The 27138-nt window shown below is 46.4% G+C and overlaps 3 protein-coding genes across 7 annotated transcripts in view; 1 reads left to right on the top strand and 2 right to left on the bottom strand.

The window, feature by feature from the left end:
• LOC115545056 (sodium-coupled neutral amino acid transporter 3) overlaps positions 1–1992 on the bottom strand; it is a 10903-nt gene extending 8911 nt beyond the window's left edge. Inside the window, exons 1-2 of one of the 3 annotated variants that reach the window (XM_030357823.1) lie at positions 1585–1989; positions 69–149 (exon numbers count right to left, since the gene is read on the bottom strand). In XM_030357823.1, the coding sequence (XP_030213683.1) occupies positions 69–97 (29 nt within the window). In that variant the 5' untranslated portion in view covers positions 98–149; positions 1585–1989. Of the gene's footprint in view, positions 1–68; positions 150–1272; positions 1465–1572 lie in introns of those variants that run through there. The other 2 variants (XM_030357832.1, XM_030357842.1) reach the window with 2 other exon arrangements.
• Positions 1993–5773: 3781 nt separating this feature from the next.
• apex2 (APEX nuclease (apurinic/apyrimidinic endonuclease) 2) lies at positions 5774–8298 on the bottom strand. The gene is made up of 6 exons (XM_030357899.1): positions 8063–8298; positions 7884–7967; positions 7601–7781; positions 7331–7474; positions 7171–7240; positions 5774–7046 (listed from the first exon to the last, which is right to left on the bottom strand). The coding sequence occupies exons 1-6, from the start codon at positions 8175–8177 to the stop codon at positions 5916–5918; spliced, it is 1725 nt and encodes a 574-aa protein (XP_030213759.1). The 5' UTR covers positions 8178–8298; the 3' UTR covers positions 5774–5915.
• A 79-nt stretch (positions 8299–8377) lies between these two features.
• Positions 8378–27043, top strand: zgc:162200 (protein bicaudal D homolog 2). 3 transcript variants are annotated; one of them, XM_030357856.1, is made up of 11 exons: positions 8382–8697; positions 9466–9799; positions 12693–12905; positions 13168–13320; positions 15157–15663; positions 16776–17642; positions 20456–20635; positions 21325–21476; positions 21931–21987; positions 23138–23498; positions 24706–24863. In XM_030357856.1, the coding sequence occupies exons 2-11, from the start codon at positions 9542–9544 to the stop codon at positions 24709–24711; spliced, it is 2754 nt and encodes a 917-aa protein (XP_030213716.1). In that variant the 5' UTR covers positions 8382–8697; positions 9466–9541; the 3' UTR covers positions 24712–24863. The 3 variants fall into 3 exon arrangements, with proteins under 3 accessions (XP_030213733.1, XP_030213716.1, XP_030213726.1); XM_030357866.1 differs by lacking the exon at positions 21931–21987 and having other exon boundaries at positions 8387–8697; XM_030357873.1 differs by lacking the exons at positions 21931–21987; positions 23138–23498 and having other exon boundaries at positions 8378–8697; positions 24706–27043.
• Positions 27044–27138: the final 95 nt, after the last annotated feature.

Raw genomic sequence — 27138 nt, forward strand, 5'->3', positions numbered from 1 at the left:
CTTCCTCCCTTTCAGCGTTTTTATCTTATATAGTGAATTAATAAATACATGTAATAAGGGAACCTTACTCGTGTCCATTCATCTTCTGAAGCTCCATGCTGCTTCCTGGTTATCCGATCACTATGGTTACGGGTCTTGGATGTCACAACCTTGGATGGGGAGAAAGAACATGAAACATGACGGTGAACTTGGTCCTCGATAGGGCTACATTCCTTCCACTCATACTCAGCAAACTAACTGCTGTCCCTTTAGATACGTGCTGGGGTCTCTTTATGTACTTAGAATAATGCTAGCGGCTCATAAACTAATAGGATCTAGGCTTCACCACATGCTGACTGCAAGGAACTACTGACACACAGACCGTAAAACGTTAAGTAAATATCGTTGAAGCATGGAAACTTTCGTGCACCGTCCACATAGCGTGATAAAGCCGTGCTTGGACAAATTTCCTTTCAGACTTTATCAGGCCATATTCTAAACACAACCAACAGAACCAGATAACACTCTATATTGATACAACAAAGATTTTAGATAGACTCTAGATATTCATCAGGGGTCCAAAATATATATTACAATCACAATAGTTGAATTTTTATCTACATTGGGGACTGTTGTGGCAGGAAATACCAAATGTTTGTATAGGAATTGTTGATCTCCAGTGAATCAAGACAAAGCATGGCATGGAGAAACTCGTGAAGAGTGTTCTCTGCTACCTCTTGGTCCCGAGACAAGCCAATCCTCTTTGTCAGGCTGCCCTCAAGCTTTCATGTCTGACCCCCAGGACAAAACTGTACACTTGTCTGTGTCTGCTCCATTCACATGAAACTGGAATTTCATATTTTCCTACGCCCTTCCCTGAACTGTCCTGAACTGATTTTGTTACAATGTGTCTGTGGCTGGTCTCTCTGTGTGCTGGCCCAGAGATATAAAAACAATAGGCCTCTGTGGTAAAGGGTATCAATTAGTCTAAACACTGGTTTGGCTGGTCTACTGCATCATGGCCTTGGGTAAAGTTGGTCAGAGTAACTTTCTTTAGCAACCGAAATTCCCATGGCCCACAGCCAGGATATAGAACCAGAAAGACCGTCTCAACTGTCGACAATTCTGTAGATATCATGTTGGACTACATAGCTTTTAATATTTTAACAAAAAACAGTGTGTATTAACGATTTAGAATAAATAGAATAGATTTTTATATAATTTAGAAATTGTAGAAGAACATGGTGGTTAAAAAAAGGTTATAATTTCTGAAATATTGAATTCATGACATACTTTGCTATTGAGTAATCGTGGGGACAAGAATGTTTCAATATAATCCATAAAGGCGATGGTATTTCTGGCCTGAAGAAAAAAAAAGTTAAATATCCTTATATTATTAAACAAATCTTTAAAATAATGTAAAAATCCCTAAAAGCCCTCGCTATTACTGTATATCTTGACCAATTATTCCCATTAGAAACAAGCGATATCTCCGAATGTGAAGCACATGGCACATGATGCAAGAACCACTCCGTATTGACAGTCGGCTTTTCATTTAACACCTACAACACTAGGAGACGCACTACAACTCACACATTCGCTTACCGCGGTAGACAGAGACGAGGGTGTTTTTCCTTATTAAATCAAAATTGGTTTCATGTTGATAATAAGATCCCTTAGGGAAAGATAGGTTCAAGTCTCTCTAATTCGGCTACTTGTCAGCCAGACTGCTCGTAAGGTTATCCCCTGGCTGTCGCTCTCTCTGAAGTCTCTTAAGGAAGAGAGTTCAGCTCACAAGGAGGGATGAGAGCGGGAAAGGGTCACACCCCTACTGTTAACCCTTTGTACAGCTGCCCCCATACTGTGTCCTCAGATACCTGTCGATAGGGGGGCGGATGGGGGTCTATTGGGGTGGAGTAGGCTATTTCACACGCTCAAAAACGATAGCGTAAAAGTAGAACATAGTAACGATAGACGATTACCGAACAAAAACACGCCTGGTAAAAAGGTGGAGCTTAGCGGGGAGTATTTTAGGTTTTGTTACAGTATGGGCGGATACTATTGACAGTTTAAATCCTTAAGTCCCTGTGATGTTAATACGCTTAGGAGATAATTGTTTTTTTAAGGTGGCTCGCATCTGAATCTGGGTAAAGCTGTTGACATTGAGCATGCGTAAAAGTTGTCATGTGCAAGTGCGTCGACGCAGAAAGCCAATAGGCCTAGTGCACATTGCAATGAACACTAAACTGTATAGAATAGTTATTTTTGTATGCCTATATATCTATTTTCGGGATTTCCTTTTTTGTGTGTGTTAATCGTCCATTTTATAATTCTGTCTTTACACTATTGGGACAGTTGAATAAGTAAGTATAGGCCTGAGGTGGAAAGAAACGAATTACATTTACATTTATTTGTGAGATTATGACAAATACAATGTATACCTTTGTTACAACCTACCCCACTGCCAGGGTAGGTTGTAACACCTACTGGGGTAGGTTGTAAAAGGTAGACAAAATGCAAAAAAAACAATGTTACTCCATTTGATATGCCGTATTTGAACAGGGTTTGAAAATAGATTCACCAAACAAAATACTGAAACTGAACTTTTTTTTTTTTTAGAACAGGGCAACATGTTCTCTGGTAACAACAAATTAAATAAATCCTTTATCTGAATCACAATGGTGACAAATAAAATTGGGCAGACCTGGTGGGCCCAATAGCTGCATAGGACACACTTTACCCACACCTCTTTGGATTTGGAATTTCGAAAGGTTTCCATGCAGAACACACAAAAATCTTCTTCCTCCTCTGACGAGGAGTTCTGAGCTTTCACCATTTTGTTTGCAGTTTTGTTGACCTTCCTCTCCTTTCCTATTTCACCCCCAAAGAGTTTATATTTGATGTTTTTTCCTTTTCGCCGGTCCTCCTCTTCCAATGCCAGCTTAACTGGTGTATCAGTCAAGATTTCGGAGTATCTTCCGCCTACCCTTGTCTGTTTCTTTTCTTGGGCCTGCTTTCGGAAATGGCCGAATTATTGTTTGACTGAAAGGTCCTACGATGGACCCAGAGCTCGGCATCTCTGGAGGAGGAACAGAGCCTGGAGCAGGTGAGCTTGCAGGTGAGCTGTTTGACTGAAAGGTCCTAAGATGGACCCAGAGCTCGTCATCTCTGGAGGAGGAGCAGAGCCTGGCGGCAGGTGAGGAGCCTGGCGGCAGGTGAGCAGGTGAGGAGCCTGGCGAAGGTGAGCAGGTGAGGAGCCTGGCGGCAGGAGAGCCTCAGCTGGGTCAGGACGATCTGTGACCTGGGAAAGCGCAAAGTCACAGTCCTGAAAGATGTTCGGATGGTAAGGCCATATGCCTGTGCACTGGAAGCCTGCTGAATGTTTATTTGCGTTGCGGCCGTGGGTAGGGCCGGCGTTCCTCACGATCCCTGGAATGTTGTAAACTGTCATTGGTTCGCCTGGATTCATCCGCATCCAGTCATCACGGGCCGCATTCACCATTTTCTTAAATGTACCAAAGACACTGCGATCAAGTAGCTGGAGCTTATGGGCACGTATGCGACTGATACTAACGTGCCTCCTCACCCGAAGTCATGGCTCCAACCTGCCTGCCCCCCCGGCGTGCTACCTCTCGGGATGGTGCCTGCACAGTTGTGACGCCTGTCTCGTCCGTGTTCCAAATGTCTGAACCATCGAAGCGCCTCTTTTCTATTGCCACCCCCAGGCGACTGAAGAAGAGCTCGACATTTGTCTTGTTGAAGGAGGTGGCCCTTGAAAGGCTTGTTGCCTGTGGACACCAGAATAATAGAATAGAATAGAATAATCTTTATTGTCATTGTACAAGACAATGTAATTTTGGAGCAGTCCTCCTCTAGTTGCCCAGTTCTATAAAAAAAAAAAAAAAAAACATTATCAAAAGTATCAGCAATATATGTATATAAATAAAATATATCTAAATAAAATGTTTTAAAAAGTCCAGAACACCATCAAATACTTGGTGGCAGTTGCATCATGTGGGCTCATCATGTTCATTTCGCCCGCATACGGAGGAAGATGCAGTGATAAATTCATAACATCAGATTCAGGTTTTCTGGATTGCCTACGCCCAGGTGAGAAGTTATGGCAGACAGGGGGTTTGTCATCCAAGACCTCCTGTATGAAAGGAAAATGAAGCTCACCCTGTCAGCGTTCACCACAGGACGCATCGCAAACGTATGTGTCCACGTTGAACGTGTCATACGTAGACTAAAAAACTATAGAATTATTTCTCAAACAGTCCCGATTAATCTGGCCCCTAAATCTGATAAGATCTTGAGAGTTTGTGCAGCCCTATGTAACCTACGTGGTGACATAATTAATGACCCAGAATATCGTTAAGCCTTCAATGCAGTGGTCTCTTCAGTGTATTTTACACACACACACACACACACACACACACACACACACACACACACACACACACACACACACACACACACACACACACACACACACACACACACACACACACACACACACACACACACACACACACACACACACACACACACACACACACACACACACACACACACACACACACGTAGACACGGTTAAAGAACGCATTTATTCCAGATGGCAGTTACAAAATTCAGGGTGGTTTTTGCATCCTGTCATATCACCATGGCTGTAGCCCCTTCCTGTTCCTGTTGAGTCAGAGCACCGGCAGCCACGCGTGGAACACTGCCGCTGAAGGAATCCATCGGTCTTTGTTAAATATCAAGGCACAGAGGCAATTTATCCGGGCTAAGCCGGATCTGTGGAGCCTACAAGGAATAGGCTATCAAACCCCCTAAAACACTGGGAGTAGCACTGAAGGGTTTTTGTTGGTGTAGGTTATTTGGAAATATTTTATTTTAGATTGGCCTGAACCTTACACTCCAGTGTCAATCAAACTGTTCATTATTAAGTAAAATATGTTTTATTTTTCTTGTTCTAAAAGTCTCCTTTGTGAGGTGAAGGAAATATTCATTTTCGTGCGAGGGCTTTTTTATGCCTACATTTTAATTTATATTTAAACCTTGTTTGTTCAATCCCACAGCACTGTACTTTTTACATATTCTACACCAAAAACCAATAACCCTTACTTCCTGCGACATTTCTGTAACTGCTTCGCTACGTCTGTGTCACCATTAATTCTAGTTTATGCTGTGATAAATGTACTTGAAATTTAGGTTAAGGAAGATTGATCCAATTTGCATTATTTTCACATCTGTGTACTAGTGGTTCAGAGGATGTCCCTGTTTATGTCTGATGGGCCAATTACACTTCGTAACAGACAAGCATACAGCATCATCATGAATGGAAGTAGACAGAGCTTATATGGGCCTGAAAGTATACCAATAACAGTTAGTATTCTCAGACAAGCATACATACAGCATCATCATGAATTGAAGTAGACAGAGCTTATATGGGCCTGAAAGTATACCAATAACAAATTTATGCTCTAATTTTTTAAAGGCGTATCTCCAATAATTGCGACATACCATCATAATGGTTTAAGCCGTAAAAGCAATGCCTACGTTAACAGCACCACCCAATGGGCACAACTGCTCATTACAGCTATTAATGTCAATTCAATTGCATGTCAAAAGTAACGTAACTGTATAGTTACTGTGTTCTTGCTGTATTTGGCATTTGGTATTTAGTTTATAGTATTTACGTAACCAACTGAGGAATTAATTATTATGAGTGCTTCCTCAAATGTATGGCCACTCTCATGTTCCAATGCAATAATAAGGACAAAAGTCTAAGAAAAAAACTTTATAAATGTCTTTATTTTCTAGTTTTTTTTTTGTCTTTATTCAAAAACACAACGATATAAAAAGGCTTAATTCCATACACACTTCTTTGTTCTACTGGTCCTTATGTTCCTCTGTTCATTAAAGAAGACACACTACTTCCCCATGTCAACCCACGCAAAGAAGTTACATCGAGCTTCGGGATTGGAGGCATGTCCCTGTGGTCGGGCACAAACGAAAAACTGTCTGCCCAAATTAGGTCCTTCCTTCTTGACGGTGCGCAGTACACTAGTCTCTCTGTGGACCTTGCACGGGGGGGCTGGCGGAGGCCCATGAAGAACGGACTTCCAGAACCCCAGCGAAGCTCCCTTTGGCCCTTTAGGAGCCACTGTGGATTCTGCAATCCGCTGTTCGGCCTTGGTTTCTCTCGGCGTCTCCCCGGTACTCTCCTCTAGAGGGCGGCTGGAGGTGTGCATCGTGGAGGAGTCACAGACACCGTTGACCACTTTGGTGTGGTTGAGTTGGACCATTTGTGATTTTTGTGATCGGGGAAGTGGGTTTGGGTCAGCCGCGCTGGATGCTTCTGATGCCTTCAGAATCGGAGCTCCACTCGAAGCCTTGGGTTTGAAGAAGGCGAGCAGGCTGCCCTGTGGGGGTGGCAGCTTGGCTGAGGTCTTGGTCACGTTGCTCTTCTTCCCTTTCGGTGTCCCAGACCCCGGTGCCAAAGGCCTTTTCTTTCCCAAACTGCTCTCCGCTGCTCCTAGCGGCTTTAAGTTCTCCCGCTTCTCCCCGGCCTCCTGAGAACTGGGTAGCGAATCCCTGGACTCAGTTCTCATGGGCTTCGGGTCCACCTTCACCAGAAAGTGAGAGAGTTTCTGCTGCTTGCCTGCAAACTCTGGCAGGTAGCGGGTGCAGAGAGCAGGAAGTTTGGGGCTGGCCAAAAGTGTGCAGCAGAGTTTCGCCCACACGGGGCAGTGGTCTGAGCCTTCCACCTCTGGCAGGATGTCCGCTGCTGTAAACTGCTCTTTGGCCAGCTGGACGTCGGCGAATATATAGTCAATGCGAGTGCCGTAATTGGTCTGCCGGGCCCCGGTGAGCGTGTTCCAACAGGTGAAGGCATGTGTGCGCTCCGGATGGAAATAGCGGAAGGTATCGATGAATTTCCCGCCGTTGTTGAGGACGTCATCTGTGGACGATCCCTCGTTCTCTCTCCCCGACTCGCTTTTACTTTCAGCCCTTAAAAAAACGTTCAGCCATTTTCTTCCAGGGTGCTCATCAAAGTTATCCTGGATGACAAAAAAAACTGGGTAAAATCAATAGGAATTGGGCAGTTTTATTTCTTACACATCAATGCGAGCTTCGGGAAATCTTCGAGGTAACAATCGTCCACAATTCTAGTTCGTCACTTACAAGGTCACTGGGGTCACAGTGGTCAATGGTTCTGTGAGATGTGTTCACGTCTCCTAAGATGATGACATGGCTGCAGGTAAGGTAAAGAAAGAAAAGATGACCTTTAGTTTGAGCTTCACAAGTGAAAACACAGATACTAATGACAAGCCTAGAATGTCACCTTCCAGCCTTCAATATGGCTTCAGCCCGACTCTGAAGCAACTTGTAGAACTGCAATTTGAACTGTTTACGTTCCGGCTTCTCAGGATCAGCACGTGGGCAGTAAACATTCACTACAGTAACCTTCTGTATCTGGTTTTTGCACCTGGGAAAAGAAGATAGAGAATATAATTAGAGATAGAGAGAAATGCAATCAAAGATTCCTTTTCTTTTTAGCTTTCACCACAAATGTGCTGAGGCAACCCTCCAAGAGCACATCGGCATATCTCACATGTATTGATGCTGTGTAATAACAGCTCGTCCTTCATTATCCAGAAGTTGCAACTCGTCATCACAGAACTCCATAGGGTCCCCGTAACATCCAACGGCCCCTTCATGGTTAGTCAGCAAACCAGTGAGACCTTCCTCAGCAGCAAACGGAGCAACAGAGTCTTTGCAGTAAGTAGCAACCCCTGTACACATGATGGTATAATTCACGATTATTATTTTTTACTACCAGTTACATGCAGCTGGATGGTGGTCATTTGTGGTAAATGTGTTTAAATGTTATTAACCTGAATAGCCACTGCGCCCACGACTGAAGCTGAAATAAGAGTTGTAGCCCTCAACAACAGCGGTTCTTTCATCAAGCAGGTCTCCTGTGCAAAGTTATTTTAAGAGACAGTAAGAGGCAGACGGTATTTATTTTGGCATGGACTACTGTCACGTTGTTGGCCTTCCATCTTCAACTTACTTGTCACTTTAGTTTCTTGCAGACAGATTATATCTGCGTCCAATGATTGGAGGGCTTTCTTGATCCCGCCTTTGTAAGCTCGTATCCCATTGATATTCCAAGTGACGATCTTCATTGTGCATCAAGTACAGTAATAACGTTTACATGTTACCGTTAAGTTCTTTATAATACACCAACGCTCAACTCCGTCCAGGTGCAAACAGTACACGGAAGTAAACCGGAAGTCCTGACAAGGACGAGCGGAAATCCAATACGTGAACGATATTAAAAAGTATTATACATACCTAAATATCATATTTATACGAAAACAAAAATATTCAAATCACAGGTTTAGAATGTTTAAATTCCTATAAATCGCGTTGGTTAAAACCCGGAAAAATTCAAAGAGATTGCCATGAAGTGTCCCGGTGCCGTTGCTAGAGGGAGCAGTAGCTCGGTTTCCGCGCGCTTTGACGCTCGAGCCCACCGGGGAACGGAGAACCGGGTGAGAACGAGAGACGCCTTGTTCTGGACTGGCCTGGTTTAGGCGCCGATGCTCGGGGGTCGTAACGGATTGACATTTCGTTTAACAAACACAACTCGCGGCATATTTCTGTGCGAGTGGATACGGTAGCTCCCCGGAACACGATCTACTGGTGAGTAGCCAACGGGGCTAATTGTGACCGTCGGGATTAGCTTGCTTAACTGGATCCGGTGTTTCCAGGCGAGCTAACGCGTGAATAAACCATCTCGTCAGCGAATCATTGTTGTGTGTTATGTTGATCTGGACAACGGAGATGTTAGCCATCCATTGGACAGAGCATACCTAGAGTGTGTTGCTAAAATGGCTTCGGTGTATACTTTACTGGAGGCCAGAGATGTTCATGCTAGCGCCCAGATGGTGTTTTAATAGCGCCGTTGTGGTGCTGGTTCGGACAGTCCGGTGTGTGTCCATCGTCGGTCAATGGGCGATCAGACAACGGGACTACGACCCCACCCCAGTCAGTGTAGTCGTGTGTGTCAAACTGGTTTTTTGCTCTTTGATAAAAAAAAAAAAGGTTAACTATTTATTACTAGTGCTCAAACCGCTGTCTGCGAGGCACCTGCACATTAACACATCATTCAGTGCTAGCTAAGTATCCGCATTCTCTTTTATACGTACGCTGGCAATTTATTTTATTTCAGATTAGGACATGCATCGACAAGTGACGTGCTTCTTCGCAACGGTTGATTTATTCAATGAGTATATTTTATTTAACGCCGTGGCCTTGAGAGCGAACCATTTGATCTTGCAGCTTCTGGGGACATGTGCAGTCCTGCTGCGGATAATGGTGCTCTGCTGCGATCCTGGACTAGCTATCAGGGTGGGAATGTGTATACTGCAATTCACCTAAAGTCCTCTCTTTCTTCTCTGACACCCCCAGCGTGTCGTGATGAAAGCTACGTATTGAAGAGATCAATACAACCTTGGATCGACCAGAGGCTGGCCAGAAGAGAGAGATGCTGGAGGCTGACGTGGAGTCCTCGGGTACAGAGTTGGCTCTAGACTTGCAGGCTGAAATGGAGATGGGGAGCGGGGATCTGAATGCGGAGGTGCTGCGGCTCTCCCTGGAGCTCCAGGAGGCCACAGATCAGAAGCTGCAGGCGGCCCGCTATGGCCTGGTGGTGCTGGAGGAAAGCTCTGCCCTAAAGACCAAGCACAGGCAGCTGGAGGAAGAGCATGAGGCACTCAGACAGGAGCTACAGCAGCTCAAAGAGGTAGGATGAGTCAGACTCGGCCATTACACCCCATATATTATATTTAATACGTTTGTTGTAATGAGCTTAATTATTTATTAAAGACTCAAATGGCTACGGAGAGAACTCATGTTTCAGCATTCCGTAATCAATATGTGTTATGTTGAATTGAGAATCTTTGGAATTTACACTGGTGGTTTGTCTTTTAGGATTTACTTATTTACTAAATAGATACTGTACTAAACTATGCATTTTTTCACAATTGCAAAGCTTACATTATCATTAAATTCCTTGATTATATCTGCCTATTACCCGCTTATTATAAGTTACAAATACTTCTATGAAATAAGTAATACTAAAGACCATAATGCTGCGACTAGTATAAGCAAGTTTAATATCAATCTCCTGTTCTACATCACTCTTCAAATCATGTATTCCATTTGGAGACACACAAGGGACTTGCAATTGAAGTTGAGAATGATCAAAACGTATAAAAAATGAAACATGATCTTTGTTTTATAAAACAAGCACAAGTCAGTGCAGGACACACGCCGGATTCATAGTAAGGTTTAGTTGTTCGGTTGTTTTCAGTGCTCATGAGGTCAACATCCCGACAATAGCATGTGATATCTAGTCACTGGAGATGGGCTTGCATGTTTGTCAAAACAGAAGAATGCTCTTCTTTTTATTGTATTGTAATGGAAAAATGTAATCAAAACAATCACATGCATAGATGATGTGACGACCAAGAGTTGTATCCGAGCAGGGATATTCCATTGAATTGTTTTTCTCCTTACTGTGTGACTATGGTTCAATCCTTGAAATATAAAGGTATTTCACACATGAACACATGCAACACACAACCGCAGATAAGCAGTATCAGACGTGTTTACACATACTGGAGATACTCTGTATACTTTGGGCGAGGGGGGGCACCTGAGTAGAGCGTATAGGGCGTGACGCAAAAAGTATACAGCAGAAGTCGCAGTGTTTTGTTTCCAACACATCAAAGTTCACGGGTGAGGCTACCAACTCCATAATTCTGACTCTTGCGGTGACATCAATACTGCACTCGTATAGATATATCCACAATGTCAACAGAAGAGTGGAAAGCAGAAACAGGAACACAAAATACAGGCGAGAATAGGGATGGTAACCGATGACCGTTTGACTGATGGTTGACCGTATCAACGTTAACCGATCAATCTTGTCGCTTGTCGGTTAAAAAAAAATTTGGGGTCAGTGTGGACTGCGGAGTGTGTGTTGGTTTCACTTCACACAAAAAGATGATCAGATAAGGTGACTTATTGGAAGTTGGACGGACACCGCGGCTCTAGCACACTTTTTAATATCTCCTCAAGTCTTCATTATTCCCGCATGCGAGCGGCGGAGAATATGATCTCTAAATTATTATGGACAGTAGACTGAACGCTATAAGCCTACAGTGAGCCATCTCATTCCAAGATTTCTATGTGTGAAGTTAAAAAAAGTATCCCTTACACTCAATTTTTCCGTCTCCTCCAAACTAAACAAGCGGCGTCTCTTCGGAGTTGTCATTTTCTTAAATGGGCCGCGGCAATGTTTCAAATGAGCTCCTAACGCTGCCCTCTTCCGATTGGCCCCGCTCTCTACACGCGGTCAACTTGCAGTAAGCATGCCTCGTGTTTCAATTCAAACACAGGTCGTGCCGCGGTTAAAGCCACTGCCTCTCACTCGGAGAGTGTGTGTGTGTGAGTCGGAGGCAGAACGGGAGAGAGATAAGCAGAGTTATGAAATAGAAGGCGGCTGGCGCAGCTCGAAATGGCTGTTATTCCAAATAGAACATTTTAATCTGCTCGGTTAACCGGTTAATGAGGCTCGGTGGTCAGTCAAGAATATTTTACATTTTCACCATCCCTAGGCGAGAAGAGAATAGTACGAAGCAGCTCCGTGCTGCCGGTTTCGCGCCAGACGCCTGATAGAAACGCCATCAACACTCACTCGTTGTGAACTCTCCGGTTCTCCGGACTTTACACAAGGGGCCTGGCTTGGTAAACTCTGGAGGGGCGGATTCTGAGAATGTCCGGCTTACAGTGCATGTGTGAAAGAAAGGCCTAATAATGTACCAGCCAAGCAGGAATTATTAGACTAGTGGTGACGATGACTAAAACATCCATCATTTGATCTCAATTTAGAATGTTGCAGCTATTCATTCCAGGTCAGTTCTGATTGGATTGAAATTCCAAGACTTAAAATCCTGTGTAATTGCATGTTGAATTTTATCGCGATCACCGCCCATGTAACATCTTACGTAACAAATGTCCGGTAAAGCTAAAGGGAATTGGGTTGAAGGATTTTCAAATAATTCACATCGTACACGTGCACACATTTATTTTGGCAGGTAAGCAAATATTCCACGCATTTCATAATGCACATTGAAACACGGTTGTATAAGCCTTGGCGACCTAATGCTCAGGGGAACACATTTAGTCCCATGTTAATTTTACTTATCTCCTTATATTGTGCAGCTCTTCCCTCTGCTGTTGTTGATGTGCACTGATGGATGCAGCGTTTTGAGTGCACCATGCCATCTGTAATGATGTGGGGGAGGACTCTTGAGTCTAAACCTTCGCTGTTGGCAGCAGACTAATTTAATCTACCAAATCAAATTTGGAAGAATTCTCTGCGTTTCTCATGGGTGTAGAAAACAAAGAATAAAGGCTGGTATTGTACTCTACACGAATGGCTGAATTTGGTCCTGTTGTTATAACAATAACCAAATTGAAATGAAGACTTGTAATGCGTTAAAGTATTCATAATATCATAAAATAGGATAACAATGCGAGATGTTCAACATTCTTTGTTTCTTTTACACTGGAATGTGATTTATCTAAAGGCCTCACATTTCCCTTTGGTTGTTCCCATCGCTGTATAGGCCTTCACAGACTCTGTCAGCAGTCAGAAGCGCGCAGCTGCAGATGGAGAGTGCCGGGAGGAGAATCTCATGCAGGAGACGGCTACTAAGGAGGCTGCCATGGCAACCCGCTTGGAGGAGGTCCAGGCGGAATTGAAGCAGGCCCGTCTGGCTCTGGGTAATGCCCATGCTGAAATCGATAGGATCGGGGGGCTCGCTGGACATCTGAAGAAGGTTTGGCTGCTCATCATCATCATATCATCCCATTGCACCAAATCTTATGTTGACAAATATCCACATGCTCTTTGCCAAACATGGTACTGGGACTAATTCCCTGTCAAATAAAAATGAACTGGAGGCTTATATTTTAATATATTCGACATAAATATTCCCACAAACTAGTCAAATGTATAAAAAAAATCAATGCACTCAAACTATACATTTTCTTCGATTGTTTGTGTGTTCTGCTGCCTTGCTCATGGACTGTGTTCTCCAGGAGTCTGAGTGTCTGGAGGCGGAGAAGGACCACCTGCGGGACGAGATGAAGGAGTACAAGGTGCGGGAGCTGAGGCAGCTGCAGGACAACTGTGAGCTGGAGGAGGAGAACATCTCTCTACAGAAGCAAGTGTCGGTGCTCAAGGAGAACCAGGTGAGTACGGACACATTCTGGCTGAACCCCCTGGTGCACACATCCTAACCCTGCTTTAAATGTGCTTTCATGATTAGCTGTTTAAGGAAAAGATCCATTACATTCTTGTCAAAATAGTTTTTAATGTTGTAGATTGGGGCGATGAGATCTTGCAGATGGAATAGTGCTCTAAATGGCTGAATTTCATAAGACATGTTAAACAACCTGAATACGATTTATACACATCAATTAAATAATCGTACATCGCAAAACATGTTGTCTACTGTATCAAGGAAGTACAAAAGAATTCCTAAGACTTCTCTCTATTGTTCTGGGTGAGATGCCAAGGCGGGGCGAGAGCGTGTGAAACTGGTATTGATTTGTCTCTGAGGGTTTGGACCGCTGATTGCAAACTAATTTTGTCTGGAGGCTGTACTGGAGGCTCTCGACTCTCTCAGACCTTATCAACCCAAATATGAAAACATTATTTCCCACTCCATTTTCAAAAATATTCCCCCCCACACCAATTGTATTTTCTCCATCATGCAATAAGATAAAAACACTTTCTGTTGAAATGTAGGCCAGGGCCTTGAGGCACGCTTATTTGAATACATTGGTTTCCGATTTTGACTATCTAACCACATTACAACACATTCTGCATGCATGTTGTCACTATAGCTGTGTTCGAAATCGTTCCCTATTCACTCACTCACTATTCCCTATATAGTGTTTATGATATAGTGCACTATATAGGGAACGAACAAACGAGAATTCGGACACTACGCCGGCTGAACATTTCTTAACGTCATTTGTGTCAGTAAATGCACCGGGTATTTGTGTGACGCGGACAGATGCGCCCCCATCATGTAAACAAACCGGGCACTCACGAGGAAAGCTGGAGGTTGTATTGATGTTGAATGTTACATTACCTTAATCAAGGTTTTTTTAATTAATTTTGAATGTTACATTTTCTATGTTAAATCCAAAATAAATTGTTGACATTTCTAAACGAAAGCCGGAGACTCCATCATTAAATGTATTCGTTATTCAGCTTCTTCTTCTCCCCCGGAAAAACGCGTCTGCTTTGCATTATGGTATACGGGAGTAACATGAAGGGAACATCGTATGTTCACGCAAATTTTGGGTATTTGAAGTGCACTATATAGTGCATGAAATTAACCACTGAGAATCCGAACACCACTACAAAATGGCGAGCATCCTATATAGTACACTATATCCGTGATGGGGAACGATTTCGAACACAGCTTATGGCACGGCACCGCACCAGCTAATTGCACTAATTACCATGGCTTCAACCAGCGATAGCAATCTACAAGGGTCCACCAGCTGTCCTTATTAGCTGTAATTAGAACCTGCCGCCGGTTGGGAGGTGGTGCGCTGGTGGTAGGAGGCAATCATCGGCCATGGAGAGTAGCTGCAGATAACTGATAAACAGATCACTCTCAAAGTGTGTAAACTTGAGAAGCATAGGAGCGTGACCCACTCCATTGTTCTCCCATACGGAAAAGGGAGCTGGGATTTCTGGGGTGGGCAGGGGCTATGAGCCTTGCATCGCATCCTGCTGAGGGGACTCCCGCCGGAGTTAAAATCTTTGACTCCGTCACGCACCAAACAATAGATTGGCTTTACAGTTCAAAAGCACAACGTTTTAATCCCTTTCTAACTGTGTCTGTTATCTCGGGAACACTCGGCCTGACTTAGCGGCGTGCTCACGGTGTCTTACGGCGTCTGAAGCGAATGCTCCTTAACCGGGTTCTTTGTCCTATTTAAAGACCATAAGACCTTAACCCATGGCTGCTCTGTGTCCCGGGGGCCCTGGTCGCCATGGCGCCGCAGGTGGAGTTTGAGGCGGTGAAGCTGGAGCTGACCCAGAAGGACGAGGAGCAGGAGGACCTGCGGGGGCAGCTGGACGAGGCGGCGCGCCTCAAGGAGATCGCTGAGCGGCAGCTGGATGAGGCCCTGGAGGCCCTGAAGGAGGAGCGGGAGCAGAAGAACAACCTGAGGAGGGAGCTCTCGGCCCTCTCCCTAAACCCCTTCGACTCGGTGGGCAACCTGGAGCTCCACCTCGACCAGCTGGACGAGAGCCAGGAGGAGGGCCCGGGGGGGCGGGGGGGCGAGGGAGAGGACCAGGACAGCGGCTTTAACAACGGCCCCGGCTCCGCCCCCGATTCTGCTGACCCTCCTCACTCGGGCGGCTCCAAGACCAACGGCCTCATCCAGCGCTACTCCACGCCGCGCAGCAGCGACGTCTTCCTCCGCGCACCCACGTCCGGCCTGGTTTCCGACCTGCTCAGTGAGCTGCACTTCTCGGACAGCCAGAAGCTCAAGCAGCAGCTCCTACAGGTACAGGGCGTCGACGCGGCAGCACCGTCGTCCGTTGGGGGACTGTCGTACCTGTGGCTCAGCACTGTGACGTCATGAATGTCCCTCCCCGTCAGGACAGCCTCAGCTACACGCAATTTATACAGAAAGTCTCTCCCTCAGAGACAAAACACATGACAATAACCATACTCACAATAGGTATCAGCTGGATGAATATATTATAATATAGAACGCTGAATATTTATAAAGAGATAGATAAAGATATACATCTACATAGATAGTTAAACATATACATAGATAGAAGGTAGAGAGATGGATAGATAGATATATATTCTGCTTTCTAAAACGGTTGACAACCCTTTATACCACACATAGTGATAGATCTATATTATAATTCTTAAATGTAAGGAAACCCTTCACCCATTCTATAGTATAGTGATTTGAGCGTGTCAGACAGATCAGTTTGCCACACTTTGCCTGACATTATATCTGCTGCTTCCTGTTTCCAACCACATCCTCAATCTGTCACCAGTACATTCTGCCTCCCTGTAATACATGAGGCTGCCACCTCCTCAAGGCCCGTAAAACCACAATGCACCTCCGATCCACTTGGCCACTCACTACGCCCTTCGCCGGCTTTCTTTAATGTGTTTTCTTGAGGGCACTTAAGAAAATGAAGATGTTGACCATTGTGCCTGCTCTAGTTTGTGAGGGAGGTATATTATTCATGATGCACTCTGCAGCAGCACGGGGGAGGGGGTTGGGTTCAGCTGCTGCTGCCCAGCAGATGTTCCGAGCCCCAGAATGGGGGTAGTAAACCAATCTATAAATAGTGCATCCATGATTCATGACAGACGCATGTGAAATGTTTGGGTCGGGTGTGTTACTTTGCTCCATGGGCGATGGTCACTAAAAGGCTTAAATGATCATTGGGCTTTGATGATTGAACTAAAAGTCGCTTTTACAACAACATTTATTTAAACAGAGAGGTGAGTCCCAGGACTCATCTTCAATGAGGCCCTGTGTACAGACAATATGAAACCGTATCAATGCAATAAATATGATGAATAAGAATGAATAAATGAACAATACTATAAATAAATGAACTAATGTTCTGTCTGTGCGCGGCCCAGGTGGAGCGAGAGAAGGCCACGCTGGTCAGCACCATCGAGGAGCTCCAGATGCAGCTGGTCATGTCCAAGCAGGCGTTCAGCCAGCAGGAGGACAAGGTGGGCTCGCTGACCCAGCAGCTGGAGGTCATCCACGGGGGCCAGCAGGGCGGACAGAAAGCCGGCGGCGGGGACAACGAGGCGGAGGACGGCGGCGACTACGACTACGAGCTGGACGTCAAGAGCACGGAGGTGCTGGAGGCCCGCATGCGCGCCGCCCAGGAGGAGCTGCTGCTGCTGCGGGAGGAGCTGACGCAGGCCGGGGCGCGCTACACCAGCCTGGAGCAGCGCTGCAGGCAGGAGAAGGACCGCTGGCGGGCCGAGGCCCAGGAGCTGGCCGACAAGATCCGGCAGTGCATCAAGTCGAGCCGGCAGGACCAGGAGCGCATCAGCGAGCTGGAGAAGGAGATCGGCGCCACGCGCAAGGTGGCCACCGACTCGGAGGGCCACCTGAGCGTGGCGCAGGAGGAGCTGCTGGCCTTCTCCGAGGAGCTGTCCAACCTCTACCACCACATCTGCGTGTGCAACAACCTGACGCCCAAGCGGGTCACCCTGGACTATTACCGCGACGGCGCCCGGGCCAACGGCGGCGGGGGCAGCGGGCGGCGGGTGCACCACCCCACCCCGGCCCAGCAGGCGCAGAGGAAGCAGCGCTCCAGCGACCTCTTCGGCTCCAAGGCCGCGGCCCTGCAGTTCATGGGGGAGGTGGACTGCTCGGGGTCCAGCGCGGACCCGGCCAGCTGCCCTGGGACACCCTCACTGGACTTCAGGGACCCCTCCAACGTGCGCAACCTGATGGCGGTCATCAGGTGCCAGGTCAAACACCTCCGGGTAAGAGGCTCTTCTCAGAGACGGCGTTAACCACACGGTTCCATGGCCACCATTGTTTTTTTGCTTATCATCTTAAAGGGAAAAGGGGATAAATACTAAATTCTCAAAAGTATTTAGGTTGGGAAGACTTCTATTCCTGTGGCTTCAGATTGCAGAATTCATCGTCATGATTACTATTGCGTTTTTTAAGTTTCATTGGAAACAGACATAGATTTTTTCTTTGATGGTTCGGCCATTGATAGGCTACGCTAAGTTGCAACGCTACTTAGCGTAGGAAAAACTGGAAAAACGGTACATCAGGCACAGTAGCTCGGCCAACCCGCTGACAAATCCACCAACGCTGGGTGATGGAAAACTAATCGCTACCTGTGCGCTGGGAAAGCTGCCACGGATACCCAGTTGGTAACATTCATTATTCTTCAATTACAACGGCTTCCATCATTGGGCCATAAGCTTAATTAACATTCTGTAACCTCATTTGACAGCAGAGAATTAAGACAATTATTTAAAGGAAAAATGATTCTTCCAAATGATTCCCTTAAGTATCACTGGCAGTTAATCGTCTATTTTATTGTGTCTTTTGATCATTTGATATGGACATTAAGAGACTGTTGGATACAATAGCACTTTTTACCCAACATGAACATCCTCTTATCTTTTATAACAAAGCTTTAGCCACGTAAACCCTTGCCAGCGCTGTGTTTTTTCTGAATGATTACAAGCTCCGCTCGAGCCCTGGGGAAAGTCCTCCTCCTCCCTGGTACAAGCCTCCCTCTTCTAATCCTCATTAAAGACTGTTTCTAGCCCCTGATCACAACCCACCTTCCTGTGCAGGCCGGTACACCACGCTATGTGTACGGATTAGGGATGGAGCGGTACATGTAAAGAATGTATGTCTGTATTGTGAGGTTTGCCATTAGCCAAAAGGCAAGTACAAAAAAAAAACCTTCAAATACAGTTATTGGTAGGAAAACAGTTTTCCGCCATTATTACGGTACCCAGTGTAAACAAACAAACGATGTGGCATACCTTGGCATATTTGGTTGAACCCATTTCTTCGATGCTTTGTCGCAATATTGGTAAGCAATACACAGATTGATCAGGAACCAATCATTATCGGCCGATATACGCCCTAAACATGTGATCGGCCTAGCAACTTGAATTATGCAGATTCCTGCAGCCGATCACGTGACTCAAAAACTTTAGTGCAGAAGACGCGCCGTCATTAGGTTCAGTTACTGAGAAAGTAATGTCAACCCGCTTTAACATGCTTAATCCTGTTGCTGGCCCCCTGGTCTGGGCTCGTGAGTGAAGCCATAGACGGCACTCCTTTCATAACGGAACGTCAGAAATAGTCGGTTGGTTATGCAAATACAGTGCCGGCTTCCTTTGCATACTGTTCATTAATGTTGTTTTATATTTTTGTGTAGTTCTGGCTAAAGGTATTCATCCCAATGATACATTTCACCGCCTTGGTTGACTCCTTAAAAGGGACATATTATGAAAACAACACTTTTCCTGGGATTTCGGGTGTTGTTTTGGGTCTCTGGTGCTCCAACACGCATACAAAAGTCTGTACATAATTTTTGGATGGAGATATGCATTTCTGAAAGTACCCCGCCTACAGTTACCAAACGAGCGAGTCAGTTTCGACGCCCCCTCCTATGTAGGAAGGGGGCACAGTTGAATATTACCTCCCACTTCCCCACTCCCCTCCAATCAGAGCATAGCTAAGATTTTGTGGACCAGCGGACGAGCAGCTCCGGCGGGGGGAACTCGGCGGCAGCTCACCTCCGGGAGTACAGTCCCTTTCTCTGCCGGACTGCCGCCGAGCAGTCCGGAGGAGGGGACATGGAGGAGTAAGGGATTGTACTCCCCGAGCTGAGCTACCGGACTGCCTCCGAGCTACCCCCGCCGGACTTTTCAGCTCCCGGAGGTCACCCGCCAGAGCAGGTGGAAAGCTTCGGCAGAAGTTCAGCTCCCGGAGTACACCACCGAAGCGGCAGCTCAGCTCTCGGAGTACAATCCCTTTCTCCTCCATGTTGGGTTCATGGACTTCAGAGAGTCAAGGCCAAAGTTACTTTCCCCCAATTCTTCTCAACCATGGCCCGGTTACTATGTTTACTTGTTGGGAAAACACCATAATATGTCTCCTTTCAAATCATAGCACACGAGATCTTCAGCCTGTAAAGATATAGCCTGTGAGCAACGCGGTTGTATATCTAGATAAAAGGCTTGTGCCACACAGGAAGCTAAAAGTAGGCTATAAGCATCTCTCATGTAGCCTACACTCAAAGGTTACCCACCGCACCCTCTTCATAAACAATCCAGACTATGTAGGCTCTATACACATACAGTAGAGTGGCCGGTTGCTACTACGTAACAGTATTTACATTAATAAGCTTTTATTATATGGCTACGCTAAGTTGCCACAATAGGAAACCAGGAAAAACTGTACATCAGGCACAGTAGCTCGGCCAACCCTCTCAACAAAACCATGGTAGTTAACTGGGTGCAAAGTTTTTCCTTGGTCTTGAAGCTTCTTCGCCAACATTTTGCTCACATTTCTTGAGCAAAGAACATCCAGCAAAGAGTAAACCTGTAAGGATCGGCCATTATACATATTTATACACCTTAATAAACATAGTCAAAAACTAAACAAAATGGCAACAGTCGGTCAATCCTTTCCCTTTTTTGAAAAGGAATTTCAGATGCTAGTCATAGATCCCAAAAATGATAATAAATAAATGAATTGAAGGGTTGAGTCCCAACAGTGGTGCTCCGTAATCACTGTGACCCCCCCCTGTCCCCAGGTGGCGGTGGACCTGTGTCGCCAGCGCGGCGCCCTGCCCTGCTCGGCGTTCGGCAACAGCGGGGAGTGCGAGCGCGACGCAGAGACCCTGATGGAGGAGGTGCTCAAACTGAAGTCTCTGCTCAGCACCAAGAGGGAGCAGATCGCCACTCTGAGGACCGTGCTCAAGGCTAACAAGCAGGTAGGAAGACGGTCACAGGCGACCACAGCAAGACACCCAGGCTCAGTGTTTATAGCAACAGGCCACGCCTTCTCGCGGCCTACCTTTTCATAGAGTTAGGTTCTGGGTAGGTCAATTGATTGTGGCATTATTTGCAAAAGTCAACAATGACATAATCATTCATTTAGAGCGTGCTCAGATGCTAACAACAACAGAGGCTTTGGCTTAGTGTGATGAAGCAGTCCTCCAACCCCCCTCCCTGCCTTACTGTGACGCACCACCTTCTGTCGTGATCCGCTCCTAACCCCCTCGACCAACATCACTCTCCCTTTTAAGGCGCACACACACACACACACACACACACACACACGCAGACACGCACGTACTAATCTGCCTGGACTGAGCCGAGTCACAGACCAACTCTCCAGGTCTAGCAGAACGTCCGGCAGCCATGTCTTGCTGTTACCAAAACAAAAGCTGTTGGCTAACCTGAGTAAATCTACCCTAAGTTATTATGAAAACCAAAGGTCCCCAATTGAGCCAGGCACAGGCAGAAATAACTGCAGCCATCTGTTAGTGGCTGTATTTACATAATCCTCCCCGCTGTTTGTGTTTGACTTAAAAAGAAACAAGAGGGGAAGGGAAGCCAGGCCGTTGACTGGGTCTGTAACGGAATGTGTGCGTGTGCCTGGCTCGTGTCTCCGTTTCAGACGGCCGAGTTGGCGCTGTCCAACCTGAAGACCAAGTATGAGACGGAGAAGGGCATGGTGTCGGAGACCATGGTGAAGCTGAGGAACGAGCTCAAGGCGCTGAAGGAGGACGCCGCCACTTTCTCCTCTCTGCGAGTCATGTTCGCTAGCCGGTAAGCCCCCCCCCCGTTTTGTTCTGCACAGAGGCTAATGCGGCGTACGTGCTCCCATAAGACGCTGCGCATGCCTTGGGGAGGTGGGGCAGGGCCGGGGGCCAGGAAATGCTTTCGTTGGAAATTCTTTCTAGGAAATGATTTTGTCCTAACAACGGATGTCACACTAACCGCGAATATCACATTGAAGCTTTAAGGGGAAAGCCTAGTGATAATTTTTGTCTGTGACATTAAAATCGGAACTTTTTATTTATTTGTTTGCTTTGCCAAATTCCTACTCTGTTGACTCTCAGCTCATGTCCTCGTTGTGTAGCATCGAGGCCGTTGTTACGGCACATCCTTTGCCGCCGGTGTCCTCTTATAGGCTTAGCGTCGTGCTGAGGCGCGGGGCGCACAGCTTCCCCAGGGCCTCACCTGGAGCTTAAGGCCCACATGCTGTGCCCTGTGCTTGCAGGGAAACGGAAACACGCTGCAGTCAGGCTTTGTCACCTGACGACTGGACATGGTTAATGTAAGCGAGGTGGGAGAGGGTAGAAGTGTGTGTTTGTGTGCGTGCGTGCGTGCGCGCGTGCGTGTGTGTGCACATGCGTTGCCTGCCTGGGCACACCGTTCACAACCCTTTCTTCACTAACCTGAGGGCAGCTTCTCTCTCTCACCGGGCAGCAGGGCATGTCGCTTGCAGGACTAACGGGGTTCCTCCTGTGTGGTGTGCATGTGGAAAAGGTGGTGGAAGAGAATCTGGTCATTCTCGTATTTTTCTCCTTTTTTCTCTTTTGCTTTTATTTCTGGGTATGAGGCTGTCCTGTAGAAAATGCATCGTTTTCTATTTAGTTTGATTGATTTTGTTTTACCGTCCCAATCACACGTGCGCGTGAGGTGTCTCTGGACTAGGGAAATGGGAAGACGGAGTCATGGTAAGCTGTCTGGTCCCGGTCTCTCCAGACGGATATGAGCTGGCCTTTGATTATCTTTAAGAAGGATTGGAGCGCAGAGTGAGGTCAAGGGCCTACTTTCTGCGTGGAGGAGGACCGAAGATTACTGGGTTCCACGTGAGCCTCTCTTAGAAAACAAGACTGACTGCAGTGCCCTCATGTGGGCAGTCGGGCTAACTGCGTGTGTCGACAGAGGAAAGAAGACCCCATGACATTTGACTTCCCTTGCTCATTTAGTTCTTTGTCGTTTGACTTCCCTGTTCAATGTGCCAAAAAGGATGACAAATCTGTGCATTATTTATTTGACATCCAAATGATAAATAAACACCCTATACAGCTGAAAACGTTGATGTGATCTAATGTTAACTCCCTAATATATCAAGTTGCAAGGCTGCAAACGGCTTGCACGCCATTCAAATTCTGGAAGATGAAATGGTCATAATAATAGCAGTATGAAAGAATCCTATGCTCTTCATGCCATTTCTCTTTAAACTCCTTCCTGACTCCGTTAGAGATGGTTCTTCCTCTTCCCGCTGGTTTCTAGCCCTCTTCTGCTTCTCTCTTTCACACGGTCCTCGCTGGGTTCAACTTCTAGTCCGGCTCCGGTTCCTGACGTATACACAAGTCGTGTGTGAGCGCTTCTCTGTCCCCCTGCTTTAATGTGGTTTTGTGTGTGTGTGTGTTTGTGCATGCGACCACTCCCCGTCCCGTCACCCTCGTGCCTCCCAGGTGTGACCAGTACGTCACCCAGCTGGACGAGATGCAGCGGCAGCTGGCGGCGGCCGAGGACGAGAAGAAGACCCTCAACACGCTGCTGCGCATGGCCATCCAGCAGAAGCTGGCCCTCACCCAGCGGCTGGAGGACCTGGAGGCCCCCCGCTCGCCCAACAGCCTCAACAGCAGCCCGCGCCGCTCCCGGGCCAAGGAGCTGGCCACCAAGTCGGGCCGCGCCAGCCGCAGCCCCAGGAACAGCCCGGCGCGGCCCCCCGCGCGGAACAGCCCGCGCGCCAGCCCCGTGTTCGGCAGCAGCGCGGCCAACACGGCCACCAACCACCTCCGAGCCATCACCCGCAGCCTCCACACCAGCCCAGTAAGAACCCCCCTCTCTCTCTGCCCCCGCCCGCGGCCCACCGGCGGGGGCGCCCCCCTCCCGCGGGACGCCACCTTCATTAGGAGCCGTAGCGTCAGCGACGTCTTTAGCGCGTCGGGCTGCCGCGGTGCCCGCGGCGGTGAGGGCGGTCTGAGCCGGAGGGGCTCGGCCAGCTCTCTGGACGGGGACTTCCTGGTGAAGACGTACGTCCGAGACACCAGGCAGAGTAACCCGGGCCGCAGGGGCTCAGCGCCCCCCCGCCAGGACACCTTTATCACGACCCGCGTTGTGGCCTCTTGTCGCCCCGCCGCCGCGCCCAGGTCCTCCGTCGTAGCTCCGCCCGTAGCAAAGCTAACCTCTTCTACTAAATCCCTGCACTTCTGTCCCGCTAACGCACGTGACCTGCATGCTAATGGCTCACCACAGCTATCCAAACCCCTGTTAAAGGCCAACCTAGATGTCTCTGTCAGGAGGAAACAGCACCTGGCTCAGAGGCCGTTCTCGGCCCAGGACGAGTGCGCCAGCGCCAACACGTCCTGTGCCGGCGAGGCGCTGTACCCCCGGTGTGAGTCTAGACCCACCGCACACCCTGCCTCCTCCTGCACTTCCTCAGACGCTTATCCGTCTGACAAGAGCAGACGTTCAGGGGTCGTTAGAGAGGCCAGGCGCGGCTCCGCCTCCACTAGTAGTGCTGCCGAGGAGCTTATGGAGCCGGTCAATAAGGGCGCCGCAGGTAAAGCCCCGCCCAAACCAGGAAGAGCTCGGAGCTCGCACTGTAAATCGTCCCGCAGGCGATAGAACGATTGGCGAGTTTTTGCAACTCAAGCTTACTAATATAACTAATATCGGAGATTGGTATTAACTGCTATTGGAATTAATCACATTTTGGTAGTAGAAACACAAATATAAATGTGATTTATGATGATATCAAATGTTAAGTGTTTTAACATCATAGTAACCTGTTCATTGTTTCAATATATCAAATATATTTAAAAGAAAAAGAAAAAAAAAGTATATATACCAAGATACATCAAACAATAAATTAAAAGTGGTATTTCATTTCTAAAATTCATCATAATCTCCTTTTGATTTAATATATATGTATGTGAAGTTACAAACATGTTTTCTCCTCTCCCTCCTGTCTTTCTCGACGTCCTCAACTAAAACTGTTCTCGTGTCTTGTGTCTGTCCTAACTCTTGTCCGTAGCGCTGACACAGCTCTCATCACTCCACCACCCGACTCCTCCATAAAGAGAACCCGTCTTCATGTTGACCCGACCCAACCTCTCCTCCCTCGGCCACCGCCCCGCCACCGAGACCTCCTGTCGACCACCACCACCACCTCCCCCCTGACCCCCGACCCCCACACTCCCCTCCAGACAACACCAGACCTTCTGGATCCAACAAACTGAAACTAAAACCATCTTGTCATCCATCCATGCCTTCTGTGTCTCCCTCTCCGCCTGGAGCGCGCCTGCGTGCATGCAGCCCGGCCCCCGCAGTAGGGCGGGGGGGGGGGACCCCGCTGCTCCCCCTGGCTCTGTGGTGTCTTAACTGTCGCCACACAACGTCCCGTCCCATCGTCTTGTGTTTTTAAAGATTGTGTGCTGTGAAGAAGTTCCATTGACAGTATTTGTTCTAGGCTGAATCTTTCCAATACGATATTTAGTTTCCACAAGTATTTTTCCACATGGCTTCGTCCCGTCCCAAATGTACTGTGTTTTAAAGTGATGTATATGCAAGGCTGTGACCTGTTGCCCTAAAACATCCGGAAACCTTTTGCCTTTAGTGTGGCCTTCTTTGATTAGGCCTCTCTGTTATCCATTTAGTGGTGCTGACCCTCACAACTACTATGGTTTAGACTCTGTAGCTTTCTAATAATGGCATACACAAATGTCTAATGCTTGCAAAAGTCTTGTGGCCCATCCATCTTCAGAATCCTCTTCTGTATCACGGACCCTGATACAAAGGTGTCATAGTGTGATATCCGTTTCAGAACCTCTGGCTTTGACCGATCAGCTACAGCAACCTTTAAAGTTCAGCGAACAGATCACTTCACTGGGGAGTATAGCTCAGCCATATTGCTACCGCCTCAGGTCAAACACAAATGAATCAGGCACCGTGATTTGAAGATATGATTGGATCAACATCCAGCTTACGTTGCCAGCTATGCAGACATGTCGGGTCGGTTATTGTTCAATGTCAATCGTTCAGATTAGAGTGAGCTGTTACAAGTTTACTTATTTTCTTGCGGTAAAGTTCCAGTACCTTCTTAAAGCAATTTGGCTACAAAAAAAAACAAAACTTTAACCAATATATCTAAGGGACATATCTATGTGATTCAAACAAAATATCCAGGACTGCATTAATTGTGCTTTCAGATTTCCCCATTGGCCTGATTACCATAAAATAGAAAGCCCAGTGTGTCTTAATAACACATTGGTATGAGTCAACATCCTGTTGGTATCATGCACAGTTGAATTCATACATTTGGCACATACAGGTTCATAGAAGTCCAACTACTAATATGGCAGTTAACTACTAACAGCAGCTGTGTGGCTAGCCTTCATTCAAATTAACTCATTTAAATAATGGCTTCTTATAGGCATGATTGGAAACCTTATAGATGCAAATATGGTTTCCTATTTAGATGCTTACTTACAAGAGTAAAGTTTAAGATCTCCACAGGTTATAACGTTCTTTGCAACTTCACTCACATCTGACAGTCCAATGAAAATGCTGAGATTTGTAATCCATTTCCAGGACTGAAATGTGGATCAGATACGGATCTCCGGTACCAGAAGCAATGTGATGTGGATCTTAAGCATCATCTTGTTAATTGTGGACTTTGTGGGAAGAATCGAGCTTAAGAATCACGTTTAAAATTGAAAAATCAATGTAAGAAGGAAATATATTTTCAATTGTAGATTATTAGTGAATTAGAAGAAACCACGTCCTGCTGATTTTTTATAAATCAATAATTTGAGTGCCTTGTCTTTTTTTGCTGGCCTCTTTATCTTGGACTGCTGTCACCTTTTGTAAAGAATGGCTATCACGCAAACACTGTAGAAATTATTTTTCTTTTTAATTAGCAAATTTATTTGTTTGCTTTTTAGGTAAAATGGTGGCCAGTCAGCACTGATTAAGGTGATACTTGATTTCGGTAGAATATTTTCTATTATGTATACTGCATATGCACACACCTTGTATGATGATACGAGTACACATGATTAGACTGAGTCCCTCAAGGTCCCTGAACTAACCAACTACTGTTTTTAGTTGGTAATATTATTATATGGATTATGAAGGATGTAAATATGCAACATTTTAAAATATTCTACCAAAAATTAATATCTGAGTAGAATTTGCAATGGAATCCTGTTACTGCTTATCAATTCTTGTTGCGAATGTGAATAATTTATGTAGTTGTATACATTTTCAATTGACATCTGTATTTATGTTTTGTGTAAATTGTTGCAATGTCATTCACATGCATCATCCTTGTAAACCACTTGTCCTGAAAAAATAAAATACTGTTCATGTAAGCCTATTGATTGTATTAAGGAGATTTAGATAGAACTGGAATGCAGGCTCTTGGTGAGTTAAATCTTTTTGATATTTTGATTGGTCCCACGCACAA

This window comes from Gadus morhua, chromosome 1, assembly GCF_902167405.1.
Source record: "Gadus morhua chromosome 1, gadMor3.0, whole genome shotgun sequence".
Lineage (NCBI taxonomy): Eukaryota > Metazoa > Chordata > Actinopteri > Gadiformes > Gadidae > Gadus > Gadus morhua.